This window comes from Gekko japonicus, unplaced genomic scaffold (assembly GCF_001447785.1).
Source record: "Gekko japonicus isolate JY-2015 unplaced genomic scaffold, Gekko_japonicus_V1.1 scaffold672, whole genome shotgun sequence".
Classification (NCBI taxonomy): Eukaryota; Metazoa; Chordata; class Lepidosauria; order Squamata; family Gekkonidae; genus Gekko; species Gekko japonicus.
The window spans coordinates 154,907-179,178 of NW_015161423.1; the positions used below are offsets into that span (position 1 = coordinate 154,907).

A 24,272-nucleotide genomic window follows, 5' to 3' on the forward strand; every position below is an offset into this window, starting at 1 on the left:
TATCCCGGGCCCCAGGGATGTCAAACTGGCCGCCACTAGGGCCAGGGCTTTTTTGGTGGCAGCTCCTACCTGGTGGAATGAGCTTCCGGGAGAGATCCGGGCCCTGCGGGATCTTATGCAGTTCCGCAGGGCCTGCAAGACGGAGCTCTTCCACCAGGCTTTTGAGTAGGAGCCGCTGCCCGCACTATATCACCATCGCTGTGGATTGGAAGAGGCCCTGAGAAAAACACCTGAACCTGAACATGAATGGAGCCTTAAACCGTCTACCAGGAACTTCGGGCATACGTTCCGTCATCTTTGGACTCTGAAGACATTGAGCACTTTGTTTAAATTAGGATTTTTAAATATGTATTGTATGTTTTTAAATTATATGTATATTGTGTTTTGTCATGGCAAGGTTTCGCCTTGCCCTTGTAAGCCGCCCTGAGCCCACAGGGAGGGTGGGGTATAAATACGAAAAATAAATAAATAAATAAATCTTCGTTGTTGCAAAGCAAACACAAAGAAACATCTTAACAAAAGGACTGGCTCGGCTGCCCACCTGGGAGAACTGGTTCCGGCAGCCTCAATACAAAGAGGACAATCAGTGTTAAATGATGACTCAACATCCATCCAGGTGTCTCTGTTACCAGCTTAATTAACATTCAATATTGCCCCACCTAAACCCCTTTCCTCCATGGCATACATGACTCCCTGGAACGGACCACAGAGGGGCTGTCCCAGGGGAGGGGTACAGCAAGACCTCCCCCCCATGTCACCTCAAGGGTGGGGACCTGCTAAGCCGACCTCCTAAGATCGCCTAATAAAAGGTGACTCTCTCTCCCCCCCCCAACGACCTCTATACTCTCTGCCTCTTGAACTTGTGGCCATCTCGCCACCCACCCTGCCTCAAGGCTCTGGAACTTCAGTCAGAGTCCCCATGTGCTCTCTGCTGGCTCAGTCTGCACACTCCCTTTTCCTAGTATAATCCCCATTTTTCCAGAATTCCCCTATTTTTCCATTTGGAAGACTTCATCTCTTCAGGACCAGGTAAACGTATCACCCAACCAACGAACCTCCTGCTAATGCGAATGTGCTATCCCAATCTCTCTAAGTTTCTTAGCTCTGTATAATAGTGTGTGTGTTTGTGTATTGTTTGAATTTGAAGTTTCTCCAGTAAAAGACATTGATTTAAATTAATATCAGCCTTCTTGTCTGTTACTGGTACTCTGGAGAGGCGGGACCTCTGTATATAAAGGTGATCGCTCCCTTATGCCAATTGCTACTTATAAATAGCTCATATTCCCCCAGTATTAATAAGAAATCAGAGCAATTTGGCTAACACTGGGCTGCGGGTCATTTTATCTGGAAATTCTGGGTGGTTGTTTTCTGACATTTGCCAGAAGTATGAGGTGCCCCCAGACTATTGCGATATGAGTTGGCCTGCTAAGCCTGTTTTCCCCCCCAAGCGTAGCCATACAGTGCCCCTGATCTGCAAAAAGCTTGTCCACTCTGGATACTGAATGTCTTGTTTATAGTGAAGCAAGTAACATATCTGTTAGAGTAGCTTTGTTCTTTTCATATAATAAATTGTTGGTTGCTAGTAATTACTAATTTGTTCTGATGGATCGAGGCACCTTTTTTTGACATGCTCTTCCCCACCATTTAAACTCTAGTACTGTATGCTAGAGATGGGGGACAGAGCACAGTCAAAGAAGTAAACATTATTTTGAAAGAAATAACAAAGCAAAATGTTCATGAAAAGATTTCTGCAGGATGGAGGGAAGGTCTTTCCTTGTGTCTGCCACTTAATAAAGAGGGGGATCAGCATGGAAAGGTAAAGTTGGAGCGTGTTGCATGGTGTCCTCTAAATCATTGAAAATAAAGAAACAATATTTTTCCGAAGGTTGCAAAGTAAGCATGGAAGTGGAGAAAAGTTGCAGTACTTACCTTTTAAGGTAATATAGGCACTATTCGACTAGGTGAAACTTGTGCAACCATATTCTCATTCTGTTCTGACAACAGACATACCTTTCTCTTCTTTTCGCACTCATACTGAGGGCTGAACTATACAATAAATTTATTTATAAGTTATCTCCAGCTTCACTGCTTTGATCAGAGTCTCACATCAGCTTTAAGAATGTTGCTTTGGAAGCCTCAGAAGCGGGTTTTGCTCACAGCAGCTGGTATGGGTGGAGGAGGGCCCCCCGGCTTCCCCACAGCCTTTTCTCCTGAGCTTAAAGAACCCCCTGGCCTGGATGGCCCAGGCTACCTTGAACTTGTCAGGTCTTGGAAGCTAAGCCGGTTCGCCAGGTTAGTACTTGGATAGGAGACCACCAAGGAAGTCCAGGGTCACTGAGCTGAGGCAGGCAATGGCAAACCACCTCTGAATGTCTCTTGCAGTGAAAAACATACAAAAGTGCCCTAAGACAGCACTTTCCCCCCACCAAAGAACCCCCAGTGGGAAGTTATTTTGCGTAACAGTGGAGCTGCTCATGTTTGGACTATTCCACTGCCTCCTCCACCCCATGCTGCCCTTCCTCAGTATCAACCTTCTGAGGCTTATAAAGTGGCATTCGGGAGCTGGCATGTGACATCTGGAAGGACCCCGACCTGGATGGCCTATGCCCATGGTGGCCCAGTCTCACCACCAAGAAATGCGAGAGACAACCTGTAAACAAAGGCAGCCCTGAGAGAAGAAGCAGGATGGTGACCTGAGGTCACTTTGTGGAGAAGATTCTTTCTTAGCAAAGGCAAAGGGCACCTGTGATATCACACAACTTCCGTCAAAGGCTTCTTTGACAGTGGGTCCCCATGCTACCGGGGGGAGGGCAGTTAAATTTGGTTTCCCAGCCTGGAAAGTTTGGAGACCACTAAGTAAAGGATTACCTGTTGATTCCTAGTAAGTCTGGTAATCCCTAGTGTAGTCGTAGTTATTATAGGAATGCCTGCTAATTTGCTTTTCTTTCTTCTGATAGGTGTGACTGACTTTTCTCTCTTCTCTTTTCAAGACAATTGACTTTTTAAATGAAAACATTGGAAAAGGAATTGAGAATTACTATGATGACTTGGACTTCAAAAACATAATGGATTATGTTCAAAAGCAGGTTGGTTTTTTTGCATGTCCAGTTTAAAAAAGGCATAGTTAGACATTCATGAATTTTCTGTACTGTAACTGGTCTCTCTTCCTACCACTGCGTGTGTGTGTGGGCTGCACGGTTTGAATAGGTGCACTGGATTCTTTTAGTGGAATAACAGAATTGTAGGGTTGGACGGGTGCTGACCTGAATAGCCCAGGCTAGCCTGATCTCATCAGATCTTGGAAGCTCAGCAGGGTCAGGCCTGGTTAAGTATTTGGATGGGAGACTTACAAGGAATACCAGTTTCCCTGCAGAGGCTGGTAATGGCAAATCCATTCTGAATGTCTCTTGCCTTGAAAACTCAAGGGGTCGCCAGAAGCTGGCTGCAACTTGATCGCAAATAAAATGTTGAAAGGTACCTTGAGGTAATTCACGTAATGTATTGACAAGATTCTTCCCACCCAAACACCCCAATAATTTAGCACAGTTATTATGTATAATCATATATGAGCCTTAACCCTTGTTTCTCCTGTCCCCTAGCATTTTCATATATAGCCCACAAAAGATAAAACAGGAAATGTCTGATTTCATTTTTTCCTAAAATGAATGAAATTTCTAGTTTTTATAGTTGTAAGAACTTTGAAAATTGAATTTGTCTGTTAATGTTGGTGGGTAGAACCATTATAACTTGGAATTTTAAGCCTCCTACTTCCCAACCTCTTTTATAGGTTTTTGCAGCTAAATTGCAGCCCCAGGCACTCTTATTTGTGCAGAAACCCCATGGAACACAGTGGTTTTTTAAATCTGAGTAAATTTGTGGAATTAGAGTTTGTGCTGTTCCACACTGCCATACCTTTCTCTGCTGTCCTTCCGACCCTGACAGAAATGGTTAGTTCTCATATCCAGGCCAGTGGAGGATTTCAAAGGACACGTGATGTTGTTAGCTGAATTGCTTTATCTACAGCAATTGGCAAATTTAAATCTGGGTGCTTGCCAACTATACCAAGGTCCTGTTCCCACCACGGGTTACCAGAGAAGGAGTTCAAGGCTGGTGTGGTTAAAATAAATGTCTTTTACTTAAGAAAATATATCACATACAAACATCACACATTCAATCAAGTTCCTTAGAAATACAGTAGAAAAATAAGCACTTTTGCATTAGCAGGTAGGGTTGATGATGGGTGATACTTATCTGTCTTCACAGCTTGGTTGTTCCAATGAAGAATGTATGGGGAGAAATAGAAATCTAAGGGAGTTTAACACACGTCAGAAGCAGCCAGCATGTCTGGGCAGTAGAGGCAAGGGTTTGGGTATAGCAAGCTGGACCTAAGAGAAGTTATAGCAAGCTGGACTAAAGAGAAGTTAAAGCAGACAGGGGTTGTTGCAGGGGAGATGCTAGTTGATCAAGTAAGAAAGAGAGAGAGAGACCATGTGACTGGTTCTCTTCTTTTATCGGAGATCCAGGAGATGGGTGTTGACGGTGCCAACCTCCTGGCCCACCTTCCTGTTAGTCCGTCCCAAAAACAATCCTATTGGTTACCTATAGGAGTGGGAGGTTACCTAAAGGAGTGGTCAATATTGAAATCTAAACCTTACTCAAAGAGGGCCATCTGGTCAGGTGTGAAAACCTTGACGTCAGGATATCTCCTTGAAGTGTAGATGAAGCTTGGCCATTCTCTTTGTGAAACAAATGTCCATTTGGCAGGAAATACCAATGTAGAACAAAGCAGAGATGTGTCTTATGTGATCACTACAAGAATTGCAATGGGGGCTGTTTCCTCTCAAGTTGTTGTTTTCTTACTGCTCACAATAATAATGGAGGTGTGTGTGTGCTCTTCCACCAGGCTGGTGCTGTGTAGCTGAAACCTCATTCACGTGTAAGGCTTATGCAGGCACCTTCTATGTGTAGTATCACAACAGGTGACTTGTACAGCTTTCTTTGAGCCTATGGGTGTGTGTGCACAGTCCATTGTGTGTGTAGCAATAAACATCTCCCTTATAAATAAAATGGCAGACAGTTTTTTTAAAAAAGAAAAGAAACATGCACAGTGGGGGGAGGGTGCTTTAAACGTTTACCAGTTCATAACTTTCCCAGTCTTCCATTTGTAGTATGTATACACAAGGATTCAGAGTTGTTCTTGTGAGTTTTGGTTTATCCCTTGTTTGAATTTATGTCAAGTAGATGTTTAGTTAATTGGATTAATGATTGATTAGGACCGTTTAGTTTCTCGGATCAAGTCCTTTTCTTCTGGCTATTAAATTAATGTTAACTTACATTAAGTGCAGTCTGTTGCTCGTTTATTCCAGAGTGGTTTTGATTAAAATCTCTGAGACAACTGTGTAGTGAGTAGTCACAGCTGAGGAAACTTAAATGAAGCGAACAGACATAATACAAGTATGCTTTTTATTGCTAAATGATGTAAATGTCTAATTAAAATCCTGACATATTTTGAGGTTGAGCTTCAAGAATGTGGGTCTTGGCTATCCTCAAATCTTGACTTTAATTCTTTCCCCTGCAGAAGATGACACTCACTAAACACACCGGGATTTTAACAGGATGTTTCTGCAGGAGACTTCATGAGATTTTAACGAAATTATACTTGAATGATTTGGGGGGGGGGATCTTTAGAGTGATTGGTGGGGTTCTTTCCGTTGCAAATCAGTTAGCTCTTCAATTTAGTTTTTCCTTCTTGGCAATTATACTGGACATCCTCTCTCACATGAAAACACCATTTACCTTACATAACAGTCCAGGGAGCTGATGAAGACTGGAATGGCTTTGGCAGTCGGATTATGGCTCATTGAATGGCCAAGTTTTGGTTACAGGCCTATCGCATTCTGGCTGAATCTATTTCATAGATTCATCCACATGAAAGGATAAAATCTGCTGATTCCATTGCCAGTTATAAATTATCCAGCTGGCCATGTTCAAGAACACTCACATGCTTCTATATCTTTATTCAAGTCCAGTAGCACTTTAGAGACCAACAAGATTTTTGGGGTATAAGATTTTGAGAGCCAAAGCTTCCAATCTGTTGGTCTCTAAGGTGCTGCTGGATTTGAATCTAGCTGTTCTACTGCTTACCCTCTGAAACATGCTTCTAACCTGTTTGTGGAAGCAGGTGAACACTACTACATAAATGCACACTCTCTTTTTGTGTTCAGACATAGACAGCAGCTTATGTACATGCATACCTTCACATCTTTAACTTTCTCCTCCACGGTTGGTTGCTTTGTTTGACATGGTTGCTTGGTTTGACAGTGGTGTCCAGTAGCAGTATGATGGGATTCACCACCTCTGATGTACATCTTTGTTCTTCTACAAGGTGTACACAGTTTCCAATTTTCTGTATCAATAGATTCATGAAGCACCTAGATTTTAATTTTGTTTATTTACTAAGTGAAGATATTTTTGTTCTTCAGAGAATTTTATGGATTTGTTTATTTTTCTTTACTGGGATTTTTTATGTGGTACTGTCTGCTCCGATGGTTGATTGTTTTGTATCTATTATTTGTTTTTAACTCTGATTTTTTTTCAAAAAATTGTAACCCACTTTGATAATCCGAACTTTTATTTTCTTTCCAATATTAAGACTTTAAAATTAATAATTTGTGAGATTCCATACTAATGATCAGAATGCTTTTTTATTGTTTAACTTTTTCCCTCTTTAAAGTTTAAATGCTGTGGTGGAAAAGAGTACACAGATTGGGCCCAGAATCAGTACCATGACTGCGCCGCGCCAGGACCATTAGCCTGTGGAGTCCCTTATACCTGTTGTGTCACAAATAAGGTAAAGATAGTCAATTTGGTGACTTCTCATTTGTTCCTCACATGTCACGACATTAATTAAGAATGTTGGTTTGGCAAACTGAAGTAGTCTTTAGCAAGGATGATCTGTGCATGGAAACAGAGTTCTTCACATTGATTGCCTTGCTGCATGTGAGCTGTGCACACACAGATTGTGAGAAACAGCCAGGAAACCGATGCTTATTTATTGTTAACCCCCCCCCCTCCCCATATCCTTGAAGGAATGGAGAAATAAACTAAATGAATATGGGATAATGGCAGAACTAACATCTTTCATACATAACAGACTGACTTCAGAATTTCAAGAAAAATGGAACTTTTTTTAATAATATAGCTGAAATTCAAGAATAAAATCAAATTCAATAGCAGATGATAGATTTAGATAATATATGTTTCATAATAAAAATGTTACCAGATATGAAGATAGATAAGATAGAATAAAATTATTTAAATAGAAGTGAATTATTAAAAAGTTGATCTAAGTAAGTTCTATATAGATGTATGATTTTGAATACAAGTGGTTATAGTTTATGTTTAATGGCTGTATGGGTGTAAATAAAAATGGAAATTGAAATTAACCCCCCCCCCCGATCATACAGAAAAGTCTTTGGACCATGTATAAATATTTTTATAATACAAATACTATTCAAAATCTTTCTGTCACCTAATTTATTTGGTTTGTGTGTTCCATTTCCTATAATATTTAAGCAGTGTTTTTTTCCCAACTGTGGAAATTTTTATGAGGAACAAATTAATTTGAATATAATTTAAATTTCTTCTAACCCATTTTGCAAATAAGCAATGTAACATTGGCTTTCCAAAAAACACACATCTAGTCATAAATTCCTATTGATTCTATAGGGTAAATGATACACCAGCATGTGGGATTAATGAAAAATAATCCAAATTCCACTGAGATTTTGTGAATGAAGAGATGATTTTATTTCTTTGTCATGATTATAAACTCTGAGGAAACTTTGCAAGCCCTTAATTATCAAAGAGGACCAATAAGGTTCTAAAAATGGTGTTTGACTTTTCTAAGTTATAAAAGAGCAAAATTTATACACACACATTCTTTAAATAACAGTCCTTGAAATCTTGCAGTACTGTCTCATTACAGTAATTTGTCTAGAGGATGCCTGCACTAGCACTCTTTGAAACTGAATTGAGCTGAATAAATCATTGCTGTTTTGACCAGTGTTGCCAAAAGCAGCTTGGAAAAGTAGAAATGTGAACTGCAATTAGTCATTGACTGTGGTCATGGAAAAAATAGGTAATGTATGATGTCCATTTCTTTACTTTTGAGAAAGTTTCATGAAATACATCAGAACCAGATACTGGTCTCTGCTCTTTCAGAGTAAATCTGCAGGAACTTCGTCAATCGCTTCTTAACCCATTTTGTCCAAGGGTAGCCGGAAATGCTTTGATCATCCAGCATATATTGCCAGCCCAAGCAACTTTATAGCGTCCCCCAGTTGTTGTATTTGTTGGTTAGGAGGAACAAATGTCAACAATGACGCAATGCATCATCTCTCAGCAAAATCAGATAAATGAGACATTGCAAATGATGAAACAGAATACTGAGAAGGTGAATAAAGTGGATGCAATGACCCAAAAGGTGAAGAAAAAAGTGCAAAAGCTGGAAAGGAAACAAATCTCCACGGAAGAACCGCTGCTGCAACTACAAATGGAAAAAGCTAATATGATCCTTCGCTTTCAGGGCATGCCAGAGAATAAGGGAGAGAATCTAAAAGAAGTGATGAGTGAATTACTAGCCCCAGTGACAGAGATGAAGGCGGAATCACTGCTAAGCGACATGGATGTGGTCTATAGATCATATTCAGGCTACATAAAGAAAAATAATCTGCCTGGGGAAATTGTCGTAAGATTCTCGAAGAGGCATGTGAGGGACGCAATCCTGAAAGCAGTTTCTGGAATATCCCTGAAAGTGGGAGAGAATGCCATCAGAGTCTTAAAAGACATTCCATTTGAAATAAGAACGGAGAAAGAAATACAAAGACCTTGTGCTTTTTCTTCAGACAAATTCAATTGGATATAAATGGCTAATTCCAGAAGGCGTCACCTTCAAAATCAAGGATAAAGAAGAAAACATTGACTCTGTTCTGAAAGTGCGGGAATTTCTAAGGGTCCAGTTGGGAAGGCCAGAGGATGGAAAAAAAGAAGAGGACAGTAAGTCTAGTGGTGAGCTGGACTCGGGTTCTTCCGGAGAGGACTCTCTTGCAGTGCAAGGGGCAGCAGCTCCAAAAAGTCCTAACAAGCTGCGGAAGAGACGAGGAAAGGAGAAGTGAAGGCTGAAGGACTCTGATTTGTGCCTTTGAGAACTTTAAAATGGGATGGTTGGGGGTACTGTTCTTAGACAGTTAAGTTTTAAGATTTAAAGAAAAGGGTAAAAAATATTATAAACGTTTGACTCAGGTTATAATGACATAAAAGAAGGGAATACGTGATGTAATTAAGCTATTGATGATCTCCTCTCTTGGGTTTTTAGTTAGTAGTGGGTTCCTTAACTTTATCCTATATATGTAGCTCCCCTCCCCTTTTTTCTGTATTAGTTTTGTCGTTTCATTAAAAAATAATAAAAAATCCCCTCCAGGGGCTAAAAAAGAAAAAAAAGGAGGGGATGCCCGGACAGAGTCGGGTCAAAATGTCTTGGAACAGATTATCATAGTTTTGGTGGAGCTCCTCCTCAACTGCTTTTTTTGGGGGGTGGGGGGGAGTGACCTGAACTTGTCCAGTTGCTTCCTCCCATACCGTAACAGATTAGAGAAGACTGATGGTCAGAATTTATTTTTAATTAGTTTTCAAAAAATGTTAGAAGTAAAGCATATATAAAGTAAAATATTTCTATTGATGTTACTATGAAGATCATACTTGATATTTTAGTAAGAGATAACGAAGGTCCGTTTCCCAGCAGCAGGGACCTAGCGGGACAGCCACTCGGCTTCTGCATGCCATTTGTGAGTTTGTCCAGCTCCAGAACATCTCATATTTTATTTAGCCACTCCATACTTGATAGGATTGTCAACAGTTTCTAGTGCTTTGTATATAGTATTTTGGCCGGAGTTCATTCATTTCCTACGAGCAATTTAATAAACATAGAAAAAGTCTGTTGCACCAGGCTTAATACTGCTGATTAATAGACTTGAGATCCAGAGCTTCAAATGTCCTTGACCAACAGGATGGTGCATAATCTCATTACAACTAAACAGACACTTTTTTAAAACGGTGTCATCAGGGAAAGTCCCTCCCACGACTCCAGTGCCACATCGCCACTTGTTTTTTAGTGGCAGGTTGTTTAAGAAAACAACTGCATCATCAGTCTGGCACTGAATTTACTGTGATCAGACCCTCCTAGTGTTTCAGTTCTTAGTTAAAAAGCTATGCTTGAATCCTCTTGGAGGAGGAGGTGTTGGGAATGGTGTTGGGAATGACTTTAGGACCATTGTTCTTGTGATGGGCTATCTCTAGAGTGTCACTACCCAGCCACAATAGCGAAGTCCATACTTTGTGCCATTTTGGAAGAACTTTGCCCCCTCTTTGCACCCCCATCCCCTCAAGCAGAAATTAAATGCTGGGAAAGTGAAAAAACTATATCTGTGGCCAAGTTCAGACTGGCAGTTTGCCCTGATATAGGTTCGTGTGAGGAACGTTTCACAAGCGGATTAAAGTGGCCTTTCACACAGGCACATCTGTCCGGCATTCCCCACCCGTACTCAACCCGCCTTGTAGCGCTTGCCTCCCGGGTTTAAAAGATATCTGGTGAAAGTGGTAGCAAACCCTGGAGAGCCCGTTTATCCGACTTCATTCCGCTTCCCGGAAGTGTGAACGCTAACTGCTAAAAACCGGGAACAGCCCGCGTTAATAATGTGCGCCGGATGTTTACGCTGACTGACCTCCTAGCCTCACTCTGGCACCAGGAAGGTGCAGGTGATTGCCTTGAAGAGGGGGTAGTGATGTGGCTGGATGTGCCTATGGCCCACAGCGGCTGGATCCTGTCCTATTTGCCACGGTGCATAGGCGTCTGCCGTGAGGAAAACGCTGCTTACAGCCGCACCTCCGAGCTAACAGTGTGAACGCTCCCTTGCGCCTCCTCCCGGTATGCTCCCGCATCAGTCCGCGCAGTGTGACCGGGAAAATCTGGAACAGTTTGTTCGGGCTCTTTTTTGCAACGACTCCCTCCCGCTTCAAACTGCCAGTCTGAACTCGGCCTGTATATTGTCTGTGTGTGTTTTCCCCCCTCCCGCTGTTCAGTCAGGGAAATTACGTGGAAGGAGGAGTCAACCCCTGCCTTTCCTCAGTGCTACATTCCATATTTCTCCTCTCCCTTCTGCTTTTGGGCAAATAAATCACATGTTTAAGAACCGGATTGCAGGTCCACAGTATTATTATGTACTTTGGTCCTTGACCATGAAGTTTAAAAAGACAGAGCCTAGCAGGGCCATTATGATATCATTCATTGTCGTGAGCCTTGAGGCCACCTTGCCAGCTTTGTATGCAGTTTGCATTTACTTATTTATATCCCACTTTTCTCCCCAGTTGGGACTCAGATTGGTTTTAGAACATTGTTCTCCCATCCTCCGTTCTCTCACAATAACGGCCCTATTAGGTAAGCTGGGCTGAGAGTTTGTGATGGGCCCAAGGTCACCTGGCAAGCTTCCATGGTAGAAGTGGGGATTCGAAACCGGGCTGCCCTGGGTTCTAGTCTGCCACTCTGTCCACTACAACACACTGGCTCTCACACTGTGAAATTATTACATTCTATATCAGTATCTGTTGAGATTTCTGCGGGCATCTTCCCTTTGACAGATGTCCTTAATTTTGCTCGTGTTGCAGGTAGCCAGTGCATTTCTGTACTGCATTTTTGAATAATAGCAAAGGGCTCAATGCACTGGGAACTTCTCATCACACCCACCGTGAAGGCTGTGACTGTTTCATGCACTGTGCCAGTTAGAATGTTGGGCTAAGATTGGACCCGGTTCAGATCCCCACCCTGCCATGAAACCTGCTGGATGACTTTGGACCAAAATAAACCACATGCTCAACCCTGAGCTCCTTGGAGGACGGGCGGGATAAAACTCTGAGAGACAGATCCAGTGGTGGACAGGACTTTTTGTATAGTTAATTCCATGCAAGTTACATTTAGACAGTAATATGCCAATTGCACATGCATCTGTTTTGCTACACATACAATCACTTTGGTGGGTGCATTTTATTTATGCACATAAAATTTCTTGCAGGAAGTATAGGAACGTGTTGCCCATGTAGGACGTTTGTCGACTGAAAAGAATGGCAGTTGTGCAGGAGCACAGCTGTGTCCTTAAGCCAATTGCCAGTGCTGTTCAGTCCATCTGTAGCTACAGTATTTGTACAGAAGTGCTTGTTCAAGCTTCTGGCTCATCGTAAGGGAGGATCGTAATATATATTGGCAGCATTCATAGTAAGAGTTACGGCCGGAACCTCTCATAGACACCCCCTGTTGTTTCATCATGGTTATGATGAGCCATCTGCCCCACGTAAGGCTGCTGGCTTGACGCCTGTCCTAGCCCCGTCCTTCCCAGCAGAGGCTCCCACCCTGGGGAATGGGCTTCCTGAGGTGCCATCCTTAGAAGTTCTGGGAGCCTTTAAGCTTGTTTTATTTCCCAGTACTTTTCATGGGATTTGAGCAGCAGGGTTGTGGGGTTTTTTTTTTGGGAGGGGGGGAGTTGCCATAGTTGTACTAGTTACGTGTTTTTTTAGAGCTGTAAACTGCCTGGAGCCACGAAGGGAAGGCAGGGCATACACACTGTAATAAATACATTCCCCAGAGAAATTGTAATCTAGTGAAGGGTAAAACAATGTTATATGCCACTTTGGGTTTCCATCGGGAAGAAAAGCAGGGTACAAAATCTAACCCAATCAATAAGGGAATAAACACCTGTTTTACTAAGTACTGTGAAACAGCAAGCAGGATTGTAACGTGTGAACAACCACTGTGGCTGAGTGTGGAATCCCTCACTGGGAGATTCTAATAACAATTGTGGTTGGTGGTCGACTTACTTGTGTCAGCCAGCCTCACACGGATTTTTTTTTTTGGTTTGATGGTGGCAGGGAGTTAGCATTGATTTGTGCCCTTTCTGGTGTTCTCCATGGACACATGATCTTTTATGTTAATGAGAACACAAAGGGTCTTCCATATATAAGTGGAAAAGTTTGGTTATATGAGAGCATTAACATTTGGCACTTTTAATGCATATGGTGGCTTTAGTTCTCTGGTTTTATTTATTATTTCAGTTCATGTGTTATAAAAGGTAGATATGTATTTGAATGGTCATCTGCAAGCTGAAGCCAGGTTTCACAGACTTATTTTATTCTTTTCACTGTTCAGTTCTCTTAAATCAATATAAAGCTGTGCATTTTACATTGTGCTTGAATTTTGCAATGTTTATGTTTTTCCCCCCCAGACAGCAGTTGTCAATACCATGTGTGGATATAAAACTATCAATGAAGAGGTAGGGATTTCTGTATTTTTGTTTTTCTGAGATTGAGATACTGTCTGCTGCAGCTTCAAAATTGGAGTTTTTTTAAAGCATCCATACAATGATGTGCTCTAAAAGTGCAGTCCAAGTGCATTATCGCACCCTCTGGATGGGAGAGTGCACATTTTCAAAGGTCTTACCTAGATTGCTGCCATTTTCCTCCCATCACCGCCTCACAGCCACTGTTTCCCCTGCTTGCACCCCCAGAGGGCACTGTGACAGTTTGGATTTCTTTTTTGAAAATTAGTAATTGCTTATAGTACTATAACAATTACAGATTTTTTAAAAAGCCCTCCAGTGGCACAGTGGGGAGTCTTGCAGCTTACAGAGGACAGTGCACAGAAAACTGTGTCAAAGTCACATTGACAGTGTGAATGCCTCTGGATTAATATCTGCACCGAATGTTGAACACAGAATCCTCACCGTATGGATGCAGCCTAGCCGTCTCTCTGCACTCTTATTTTCATCACTTGTGTGCCCTTACTTCATGGCCCTTACTTTTCTTATCTGCATGTGTTTTGCTACCTCTAGTGGTTATATCATTATATCATTGCTGTATCTCTGGCTTATTTTCTTCCACTTTAACTTGCAGGGAAATAAGCCGAAGATACATCAATGATATATCAAAGCAACCACTAGAGGGAGTACGAGCACACAAGTGACAAAAATGAAGAGTGTGGAAGAGGCCTAAGTTCCCGTTCTTCTTTCTTCCTTTGCAATTTACACATGCAAAGAGCAGCACAGGAATGGTTGGTGAATAAGTGCTCCAACCTCTTGCTTTGGCACAGCAAGCTTCAGCCATGCAAACAGATCAGCCTTTAGGTAAGTGCCTGTTTCAGACTGCCCATTTCACCCAGACTGTCTGTTTCAAGCGTACCTCTTCAGACTGCTGACTGGAACCACTTTGTGTGAGTAGCTCTTGCAAAAGGACTCCAGCCTACCTTTCCAACAGCAGGCTTTTGTGGAAGAGTGTTGTAGTTCCTGTACAGTGTTGGGGTAAATTTAGTACTTTTTCAGTGAGTTACCAAATTAGTGAACAAAACAGACATGGGAGAAGGTCATAACTGGATAATCTTGTATGTGCCAGGCTGCATTCATTGCAAACTACATCACCTTGCATTCACCAGTCTCTTGCAATTTAGGAATTTGTTACTATGTAGGATTGTATTTTGTGATTCATTTGATAATATTAGCCTGAATACAGAGAAGAATTGCACACCATCTGTGTAGTCTCTTTGTGGTTTAAATTTGAGGTCAGGTGTATTCACACAGCGTAAATACAGCTTGTGTTAATTTCTAAAGCCAAGTTTGAAGTTTGTGCCCCAGGAAACCCCAGCTGTCCTGGCTCTATGAGAGGTACTAATGCTATATAACAAGAATAAAAATGATATAGAACCAATATTGAGTTCAGCCATTCATACAACCAAAAGCAGCAATAAAACAAGCTATTAAAAACTAGAGATGTGCATTCAGCTTTCCCAATCCAAAAAAAACCCCCAAAATAAATACCTTATCAGTATTTATCAGTATTTCTAAAGCCAAATGCAAATTCAGGAAACTTTTCAGCTACTGAATACAGTTTCCCTGAATTTATTCAGCTTTTTCGGATTTCGGGTAGGCGAATATTACTTCCCTCCTGCTGTGGCTTCCCTAGTCAATTTCGCTCCCCTGGGGGGGTCTGCTGTTAGGTTTAAATGGCTTAAACCTAACAGCTGACTGGTGGGGAGTGAAATTGACAAGGAAAGCTGAAGGGGCTTCCAGAGGGAAAGAAGGCATTTTTACATTCCTCCCTTCCCTCCTGGGTATATGAATTTGGCAATACTGAATATTTCCCCAGTCCTGATACTTTACCGGTATTGTTACTGGGGATATTCGGCATTTACCAATATTTTTCGGGTCTGATATACCCAAAGTTGAAAAATACCAACTTTTGTTTTTTTGCATACCCCTAATAGAAACCTGTCTGGTAGATTCAGAAAACATAGCCTGTGCCAGTTTGTGTAATTGGCAAGGCCTCAGCTGTTGGAACAAGAAGGTTTTTGCTGACCTTCTAAAAGCAGAAACTGAGCTGTGTTGATGGAGCTTCTGTAAGAAGGAAACTTCATAAGGAGGGTGCTGCTAGCAAAACAGCCCTGCTCCTTGTCATTCACTTGCTCTCTATTCCATCTTTGCCAGAGCTCAAGTCCTCCAGACTGGGAGAGGACTTTCTTTCTTTAAGAAATATGTTTTTCCAAATAAACTAACAAACATCTGGCAGTAAGCTGTCTGTAAAGTTCAGTGCAGTTGTCAGCATTTAAGATCAGGATCTTAAGTTGCCTCAATGAATTACAACTAATGAGTGGTGTTACTTTTTTGTGTTTGTTACTTCATAGCGACTCAGTGTTCAACACATTATATATGTTAGAGGATGCACCAATGCAGTACTCATTTGGTTCATGGACAACTATGCCATCATGGCTGGTATTCTGCTTGGCGTATTGTTTCCACAGGTAAGGAACATTCAAATGTAAACATTATTGATATACACTTTTTGTAAAAGAGAGTATTTTTAGGATATTCTTTTCTCTTTTTTCCGGTGGGATGGCACTGGGTCAGTATTTGCCTGTTAGATTTTTTTTAAAACCTGCCACAGAAGCATAGAAACAGAGAGCTGGAAGGGATCTCAAGGGTCATCTTGTCCAGCTCTTGCACAGTGAAAGAAATTCACAGCCATTTCTCCAGTGACCTCTGCTCTATGCCCAAAGAAGCATTAGGGTTTGCAGAGAATCAGCTTCTTGAGAGGTTTGTGTGCCTGTTGTGGTCTAGCTAACCCCCGTTACGGGCAATCTGTTTCTATAATAATCCCAACAACTTGCTTACTGGGGTGTACACATGTAGACATCCATCTCTTGGTCTGTGTAGTAATCTGTCTCCAGCAAATAATATTGCTCATTTTTATCTCAAAGGCTGCGGTTACACACACTAATCCACTTTCAGTGCACTTTCCAACTGGACTTTGCCAGTTCACATAGTAAAATCCAGTTGGAAAGTGCACTGAAAGTGGATTGAGAGGTGTAACCGCAGCCTTTGAGATAAAAATGAGCAATATTATTTGCTGGAGACAGATTACTACACAGACCAAGAGATGGATGTCTACATGTGTACACCCCAGTAAGCAAGTTGTTGGGATTATTATGGATTGTTTCGTGTGTGTGACCTCAGCCAAAATGTGGAACTTCAGCCTCAAAGGAGGAATTGGTCTGGTGGCCAATAGGTACATTACATTTTGCATTTGAACATAGACACCAGAATTTTAAAATCTATGTGCCTTTCCTAAAGTGTCGAAGAGGGTGCATGTGAATTGAGAGGGGCCCACTTCTTTCATAGCTGGCAGCATTAGGGAGGTGCTGTGGCAGAGTGGAAGTGGTTCTGCTTGGCATGCAGAAGGTCCCAGGTTCAATCCACAGCCTCTCCAGTTAAAGAAGCCCAGGCAGTAGGTGATGGGAAAGACCTCTGCCTCAGACCCTGGAGGGCCACTGCCATTCTCAGTACTGACTTTGATGGACCAAAGGTCTGATTCAGTATAAGGCAGCTTCATTTTAAAGACATGTGCCAGCTGTTATGTGGCCCCTCTGTGCTCACTGGACATCTGTACCTAAACAGAGAATGTAAACTGAGCATTGCCCCTCAGACCCAAATGATGTGAACCATAAAAAATTTTTAATTCACAAAATGTTCTACTTTCTAGTTATTACTTCCTCTTTATTTTACAGTTCCTTGGAGTGCTGCTTACTTTGCTTTACATCACCAGGGTAGAGGATATAATTACTGAGCACAAGCTTAACGAGTCGCTACTTGATGGAGGGCAACAGAAGACTGATGTTGAGTTAACTGGAACAGGGTGCTGTATGTGTTTCCCTGGGTAATGCTGAGCATCCCTCTGAGCAAGACAGAGAGATGACTAACAACCCCTTTGTTATTGTGCCTTGAATGCAGTCAGACTGTTAAACATATTGTGAATTGCGTAAAGAACAGTACTTAGGAATGAGGCTTCCATAATTTATTAATATTCAGTATTTCATCTCTGGAGTGTATTTTAGAGCATCAGGGGAGCTTATGTGGAAAGTATGACAGATTCCTTTTTATTGTAAAAAGTAAAACTAATCAAGGAGACGAATCTACAACCAGTAATGATTGTAGTAAAACTTACCTATGCACAAGGGCTGTCTAACTTACCTATGTAACGGTACTGCTAACATGGTGAAATCACCTTTATTTCTGGCCATTTTCAGAGCATGGTAATTTACCATCTTCATTCACAGGACTGTCACATTAGAATGCATTGTGATCATTCAAACTGGGCCCAGCTCTTCACCATTTGTTATCAAAGAATACTGACTGCTGTGCTTTATTGCTGGTTGGATTCTGATTTGTTTTCCCCAAGCCAGTTTATATCTGTCCCGCATGTTTGTTTGTTTTTAATGATTGCCAAGGCTATATCATTAGACACATTTTTTCAAAGCCGTTGTGGGGTGTTTTCCACATAGGGGGAAACTTGCTCCTGCAGCGGCCAGCATAGCACAGTGATAACAGGGGGCTTCTGCGTGGCAGACCTACTTCCCTGTGGATTCACTGCCTCCTTCCCCCTAGGCAGCAGCCACTTCCCCACCTGTGACAAGGGGCGTTTTCAGGGTGTTTTTTTTTAAATCAGCAATTGTATATCATTATGTTGTTATTAAAACTTTTTTTATGATGTATGTTTCAGGTTCTCTAAATTCTCAGCTTTTTTTTTTTTACAGTAAGCCTCTAGCTCCTATAGTTGCAAGGATATACTTTTCCCTTTATACCTCTGCAACGAAAGAGACTAGAGACTTGACTTTTTAGGAAAAAATCTAAGGTGGGAATTCAGAAAATCTGATACACAGATTGCTATACTGATATTCAGTTGTTGATTAAAAAAACCCCAGCTAAGTGGACATCTTTATGGAAAATGGATGCCGTTTGAGTAGGACCAGGGAAATCTGACTTTTCCCACTTGCATGGCAGCCATCCAGGCCTTGTTGCAATCTTTCTCTAAACTTTGCAGCAAAAAAAGTTTGGGAAAAATTGGAGAAAAGCTGGGGAAAGTTTGTGAAGTGTGCAGATGCATCAGAATGCTTTGTGAAAAAATGCTTCCCAGAAGCATCGAACCCTGGGGCAATTAACCCATGTAAAAAAGGTCTAGTAAGAATTATTTTGCAGAAATGTTCAAACGTAAACATGGTTGAATTTTGTGTACTGTATAATACTGTAACATTTTTGAAACTGTGCCTTCCTATGGATTCTAAAACAGTGAAGCATCTTTATATATTTTAAGGGGAGTGATTTCCTATATCTGTGCAATCTTGTTTTATGCTGCTTCTAATGGTTTACTGAAAACAATTTTGGAGGCCTTGATCTGGAGGCCTTGTGCCTTTCTAATGCAAGCTACTCTCTGACTCAAAAACAGCTAATGAATTCTTGCTTTTTTTTAAAAAAATGCATTTTGCCACTGGACAGAGTTTTGTATATTTTATTTAGTATTCCTGATGAATTTGAATCTTGTATTTTTTTTTCTTTTCCTGACAGACTGGAATTCTTGTTTATATCCCTGTGTTCACCGAGTACTTAATTTTTATATGGAAAATAAATTTTATGATTTTTTTAAAAAAAGAAAAGTAAATCTTTTTATTAATAACAAGCGTTTGAAGATGAATTTTAAAGAACCAGATGTACCAAAAGCAAGATCCTCCACCTCTGGCGCACTTTCCTCTTGCTCCTCTTAATTGTTTTAGATAAATGGCTGAGGCTGAAGGCTAAAGCGTCTTTTTAATACTATTGAGAGGCTACAGTTTGACCAAAGTATCTGACAGTGGCAAGCCCTGTCTTGAGGGAAAAGGCCACATTTGTGTTTTTTGATAAACAGCAAAAAGCCCACTGTGTTTGGTCTGTCTCTACATACTACCTTGTGGGGCTTTATTTCTCTCCTTACACTTCTCCCCAAGTGTCCTCAAGCACAAAAGTCTACTCCTTTAAATTTCATACCCCGCCTCTCCAGATATCTGCTCAATAACAGAAGAAGAAAATAGAGCAGTTGAATGACAGAATGTGTTAATGTCAAAATGAATTGGAGCCAGAAAAGACAAAGTATTGTTTTGAGAACGCTGCTTTACATCTGTGTTTTACAATGCAATCTGATGCACACCTGCCAGGCCAGCTCCCTGGTAAGCGGGCACTGGATTTCAGCTTAAATTTTATTTTGCAAAGGAACTGCACTGTGGTGGTGACATTCTACCCGACAGAGAACTCGGTTCCTGTATACAGGCTATCCATTCACTCCAGTGGTGGTGACAGTGACGTGTGTAGAGAGATGCATGTACACACCTTTCCTTACTTTTTTTAAAAAAGTAGGACCTAGAGAAGCTACACCTGAAATACCTGTCTCACTGGGAATAAAGTTCTGTTTCTCTTTTGAATTCTGATTTGGGAGCTGTGCCATGATCCTCGGACTCGAGGCCGAGACCATGTGTGTTTGAGACCTGCTATATTCTCCACACGATCACAGAGACTACAAAGGTTATGTCTGAGCCAACAGTGGTTGGGATGTCGGGGTAGAGGAGCCGGTGGCTGGGACTGACAGGGTGGCCACAAAGAGTCCTCCAGCTGATCCTCTTCCAAGTGAAGAGAAAGATTCTTTGGTACCAAAAAAGAGTTCAAGCATATGCTTGGTCTGAAAGAGTTTTTGAGGTACCAGATCTGCTGGAATTACAATGACATCTACATCAGATGTGGTTGGTGCCTCAGCTATGATCAACGAGGTGACCTCCAAGGTTGAAGTGGGTACTAAACAGGTGGTTGTTACTGAGGAAGCAAGAAGGGCACTTTTGGCCAGTTCCTTGTCTCTGAGGACTCAAAGGATTTTAGTCCCTTCTTTTTTTTCAGAAGAGATGGCTCGCCCTTGTCTCAAGACGAAGGGTGGAGGGTTTGGTCATCCACTCAAACGAGTAGAAATTATTATTCCATTGGAAGTTGAGGCAGACAGCAAAGACATAGCAAGCGTGACTGAAGTTGAAAGGGCCTTCTTCATCAGGAGAGTACAAGGACAAGATCCCCTTTTCTTTCTTACCTGTTTTGTGAATTTCATACAGGAATCTGTCTTATGGAATTGGCCCCAGCATACCAGACAGCAGTTGTGGCCATCTGTCAATGCGTCCCCCCTATTTACACTGCCTGTAAATGAATGAATGAAATAAATGAGGAGGGGGAAAAGCTGTGAAGAGACACAGAACTGAATGTCTCTCCTTTCACACACAGAATTTAACTCAGAACTCTTATATCACACAAGACCGCTTTCACTCTTTTCATACACAGAACCAACTTATCCCACACAGGTATGTGTCTCTCTCTCAGACTTCCAAACTTAACTACCTCTCTAACTGTCTTTATCAACTGTCTAAACTGTAACTCTTGACTGACACACATTTTCTCAAACCCCTCCCCCTTTCTGTCACTCACCAATCACACCACTTGCCTGTTTCAACCACTCTATATTATTTCTCACCACCATGCAACCAAACTTTTAAAGACACACACACACAGTTAAACATGAAATCATTACAGGGAGAAATCCAATTACATCACAAAGGGGCTCCCTAATAGGCCATTCAGCTTGGAGAGTGTGTGTTGGGAGGGTGAAGAGGCGTGGAACTGCTCTCCATAGCAAAGTCTAGGAGGGGTCTCTTGGGCTATAGTGTAGGATAGATACAATGTGGGCAGCACTCCAGTAGAAGGGAAGTCAACCTATAGCAGGGACCACTTGCTGTAGCAACAACACTGCCTTGAAGCCAGACTAAGGGATGCAGTGAGCATGTTTGACAGTCAAACTTCCTGTGCTTGACTGTGACAATCAGACATCAGCTAATCATCTAGTCTGTTCAGTTTGTGCTGAATGACTTGGAACACCTGCCAAAGAGGTTTGCATTTGACTTTTCAGACCTGTGCCTGAATGAAAGTTCTGCTGATCCAAACAAATGAGAAGCTATGAAAGTTACTAAGGACTACTTAGATGAATACTAAATTACAGGATTTTTTTTAAACACAGCATTTATTTGTGACTGAGTTATATGGTTTGTGACTGATTTATTATTTAAACACTTTCTATCTGACTGGACTTTTCTTGTAAATTCCTTGTACATTTTCAACCTGAAAGGGAGGGAAGGGGAAAATCCTGCAGCACCCCCTTCTGTCCACAACTTGGTCTTGCTTAATCTCAGCTCTCTCTCTTTGATTGTCTTTTAGAGTGACCCTGTCATTACCCGTAACACTCCTAGTACAGGCTGAGTCCTTCTTGGTCTAGTCAGGATTTTATGAGTCCTGATAAAAGAGCTCAGTTGCCCTTGCAGACACAATGGAGCATGCATTGCTGGAGTAACAACACTGGAACGTGCTCCATCTTGTCAGTGGGCTGCCTAACTCAGCATTTTGTTTCCTGACAGTGCCTCCCCCCCTTTCTCTCTCTCTCTCTGGCATTAGAAGAGAGCAGTAGCACCTTAGAGACTCTCTCTTTCTGTCCCCACCCCATTACTCTCTCTTTCTGCCTCCATAACTCTCCCAGGCTCCTGCCTGCTTCCTCCCCTATCCCGCATGGCAGCAGCAGCACCACCTACTCAGCTACCCACCTGCTACCTCCCCCCCCATAGCAGCAATGGCAGCTCTCTGGGAATCAGAACAGACCTCCCAGCTACAACGATCAATACACCTTAGGGCTGCCAGCTCCAGGTTGGGAAATTCCTGGAGATATGGGGGTGAAGCCTTGGGACAGTGAGACTTGGGGAGGCAAGCAGCCTCAGCAGGGTATAATGCCATAGTCTCAACCCCCCCAAAGCAGCCATTTTATCCAGGGAACTGATTTCTGTCACCTGGGCAACAACTGTAATCCTGGGTGATCTCCAGCCCTCATCTGGAGGCTGGCAATGGTAGTTCTCTATTTCATGGAGGGGGGCAGGAGCAGAACTTCAGTGAGTAAGGGGTCCCTTTAAACCTCCCTTCCAATACTGCAGATGGCAAGGACATGCTTCTGGCTGAAGGGAATGCCCTTCTAGAGTTATTGGATTCAAGAAAACGTACATAGGCTGCAGGAGCGACTCTGTATCTGGTAATTGCTGGAGAGAAATAGCCAGGGGAACTGAACTTCTGTCATATCCCCCCCCCCCAGTCATCTATAACACAATCAATGTTATGGCATCTCCATAAATATAACTGCCCCAGACAGCTGATACTTTTGACATAAAATAGTCCAAACATCCAGCCTTGCATGGGGTTGCCAGCTCTGGTTTGGGAAATGCCTGGAGATTTGGGGGTGGAGCCTGGGGAGGTGAGGGACCTCAGTGGGGTACAGAGCCTTAGAGTCTGTCCTCCAAAGCAGCCATTTTCTCCAGATTGAAAGGTCTCCATAGTCTGGAGATCAGCTGTAACTCTGGGAGATCTCCAGGTCCCACCTGAGGGTTGTCAAGGCTACCTTGGGGAGTGACTCATATTCAGGCCCCAAAGCCCCTGTGATCCAGATAGCAGTCTAGAGTCATCTGTTGGCTAATAAGAACTCATTTATTTTGCAGTTTCAGGCGATACAACTATTCTGTTAGGACTCTTGCCTGTAATTAGATGCAAGACAAGACAAGACAAATACCTTTTATTGGCATAAAATATTAAACAGTTGCCATTAGGGTAAAACAATCCTATAAAATTTGTGGAAAATAGATAACTTCTGAAAGCATTACAAAGGTATGTCTATATAAGCTTAAATTATAACAAGATAAAATTTTGCCCAACCGCAAAACCTTGAATTAAATTATACAAACTCATTGAACTCAATTAGAATGATCAGGGACATTTTTCCATTTTATAAGACCATAAAAGAACTTGGCAGTCAATTCAATAATCTTCGAATCTCGAGAAGTAAGGAGATAGTATAGCTTGCTTCCGTCCGGTTGGCATGCCACCTTGCTAAGGGGGACTTCCAGAAATTTCGCTCGAATGTCGTTTAGCAAATTGTAATTAGATGCAGAAATACTAATTTTATGCTGTTGTCGTTTAGTGAAAGTTAGAAGACATCCCTGTGTCATTTGGAAATCCTCATTCTAAGTCAAAGGGCACAAAACACTGTTAAATTTATATTTCAACATTTGTCTTTTTTTAGATCATTAACAGTAGGTTTTACAGTTCCATTCTGAATTATTTTTTTAAGCTGAGAGTGTTGGGTGATAATAAATAAATAGGAAATAAATAAAAAATTGAGGTGTAGAAGGAATAAAAAATACAGGGTATAAAATAAAATGAAGCCCTGTTGCTGAGCCCAGAATGCTGAACAAAATAAGAAAACTAAGAAATGGCATGACCATACTTGGACAGTAGGTGGCACTGCTTGATCACAGGAAACCAGATTAATTGCTTGTGCCAACAACTCAGAAGCGAGGAGGAGGAGGCAATTGCGTGCGAAGGGACGGATGTCGGCATTTCCCAACATTTCAACCATTTGGCTGCTTCAACCTCTTGGATCCTCTCACCATTTTATAAATGCTAAATAGAAACTGGGGGTGGGTGGGGGTAATTTACGGTGGAACTTGGGGGGGTTAACTTTCCCCCATACCTGTTGAAACTTACACACACACTCCTGCACTTTTATCAGCTCCAAAAGACAGACAAAATGGGCAGCCTCCACCCCCACCCCCCATGGTGTAAAGCAGCAGGGGCGTGAGGACGAGGAGTTTTCTTTGGTGCCTTCTCCTAAGGGAAATTTTGGCTTCACTCTCCGCTGTTCTTTTAGAATTCCTTGAACATTCAGAGACCACATAGATAAGAAATCTCAGCCTGATC

The 24,272-nt window shown here is 41.9% G+C and overlaps 1 protein-coding gene across 1 annotated transcript in view; it reads left to right on the forward strand.

The window, feature by feature from the left end:
• TSPAN15 (tetraspanin 15) overlaps window positions 1–18,889 on the forward strand; it is a 41,495-nt gene extending 22,606 nt beyond the window's left edge. Inside the window, exons 4-8 of the mRNA XM_015428426.1 lie at window positions 2,991–3,086; window positions 6,734–6,850; window positions 13,329–13,376; window positions 15,776–15,892; window positions 17,156–18,889. Coding sequence (XP_015283912.1) covers window positions 2,991–3,086; window positions 6,734–6,850; window positions 13,329–13,376; window positions 15,776–15,892; window positions 17,156–17,308 — 531 coding nt within the window. The 3' untranslated portion in view covers window positions 17,309–18,889. The remainder of the gene's footprint in view (window positions 1–2,990; window positions 3,087–6,733; window positions 6,851–13,328; window positions 13,377–15,775; window positions 15,893–17,155) is intronic.
• Window positions 18,890–24,272: the final 5,383 nt, after the last annotated feature.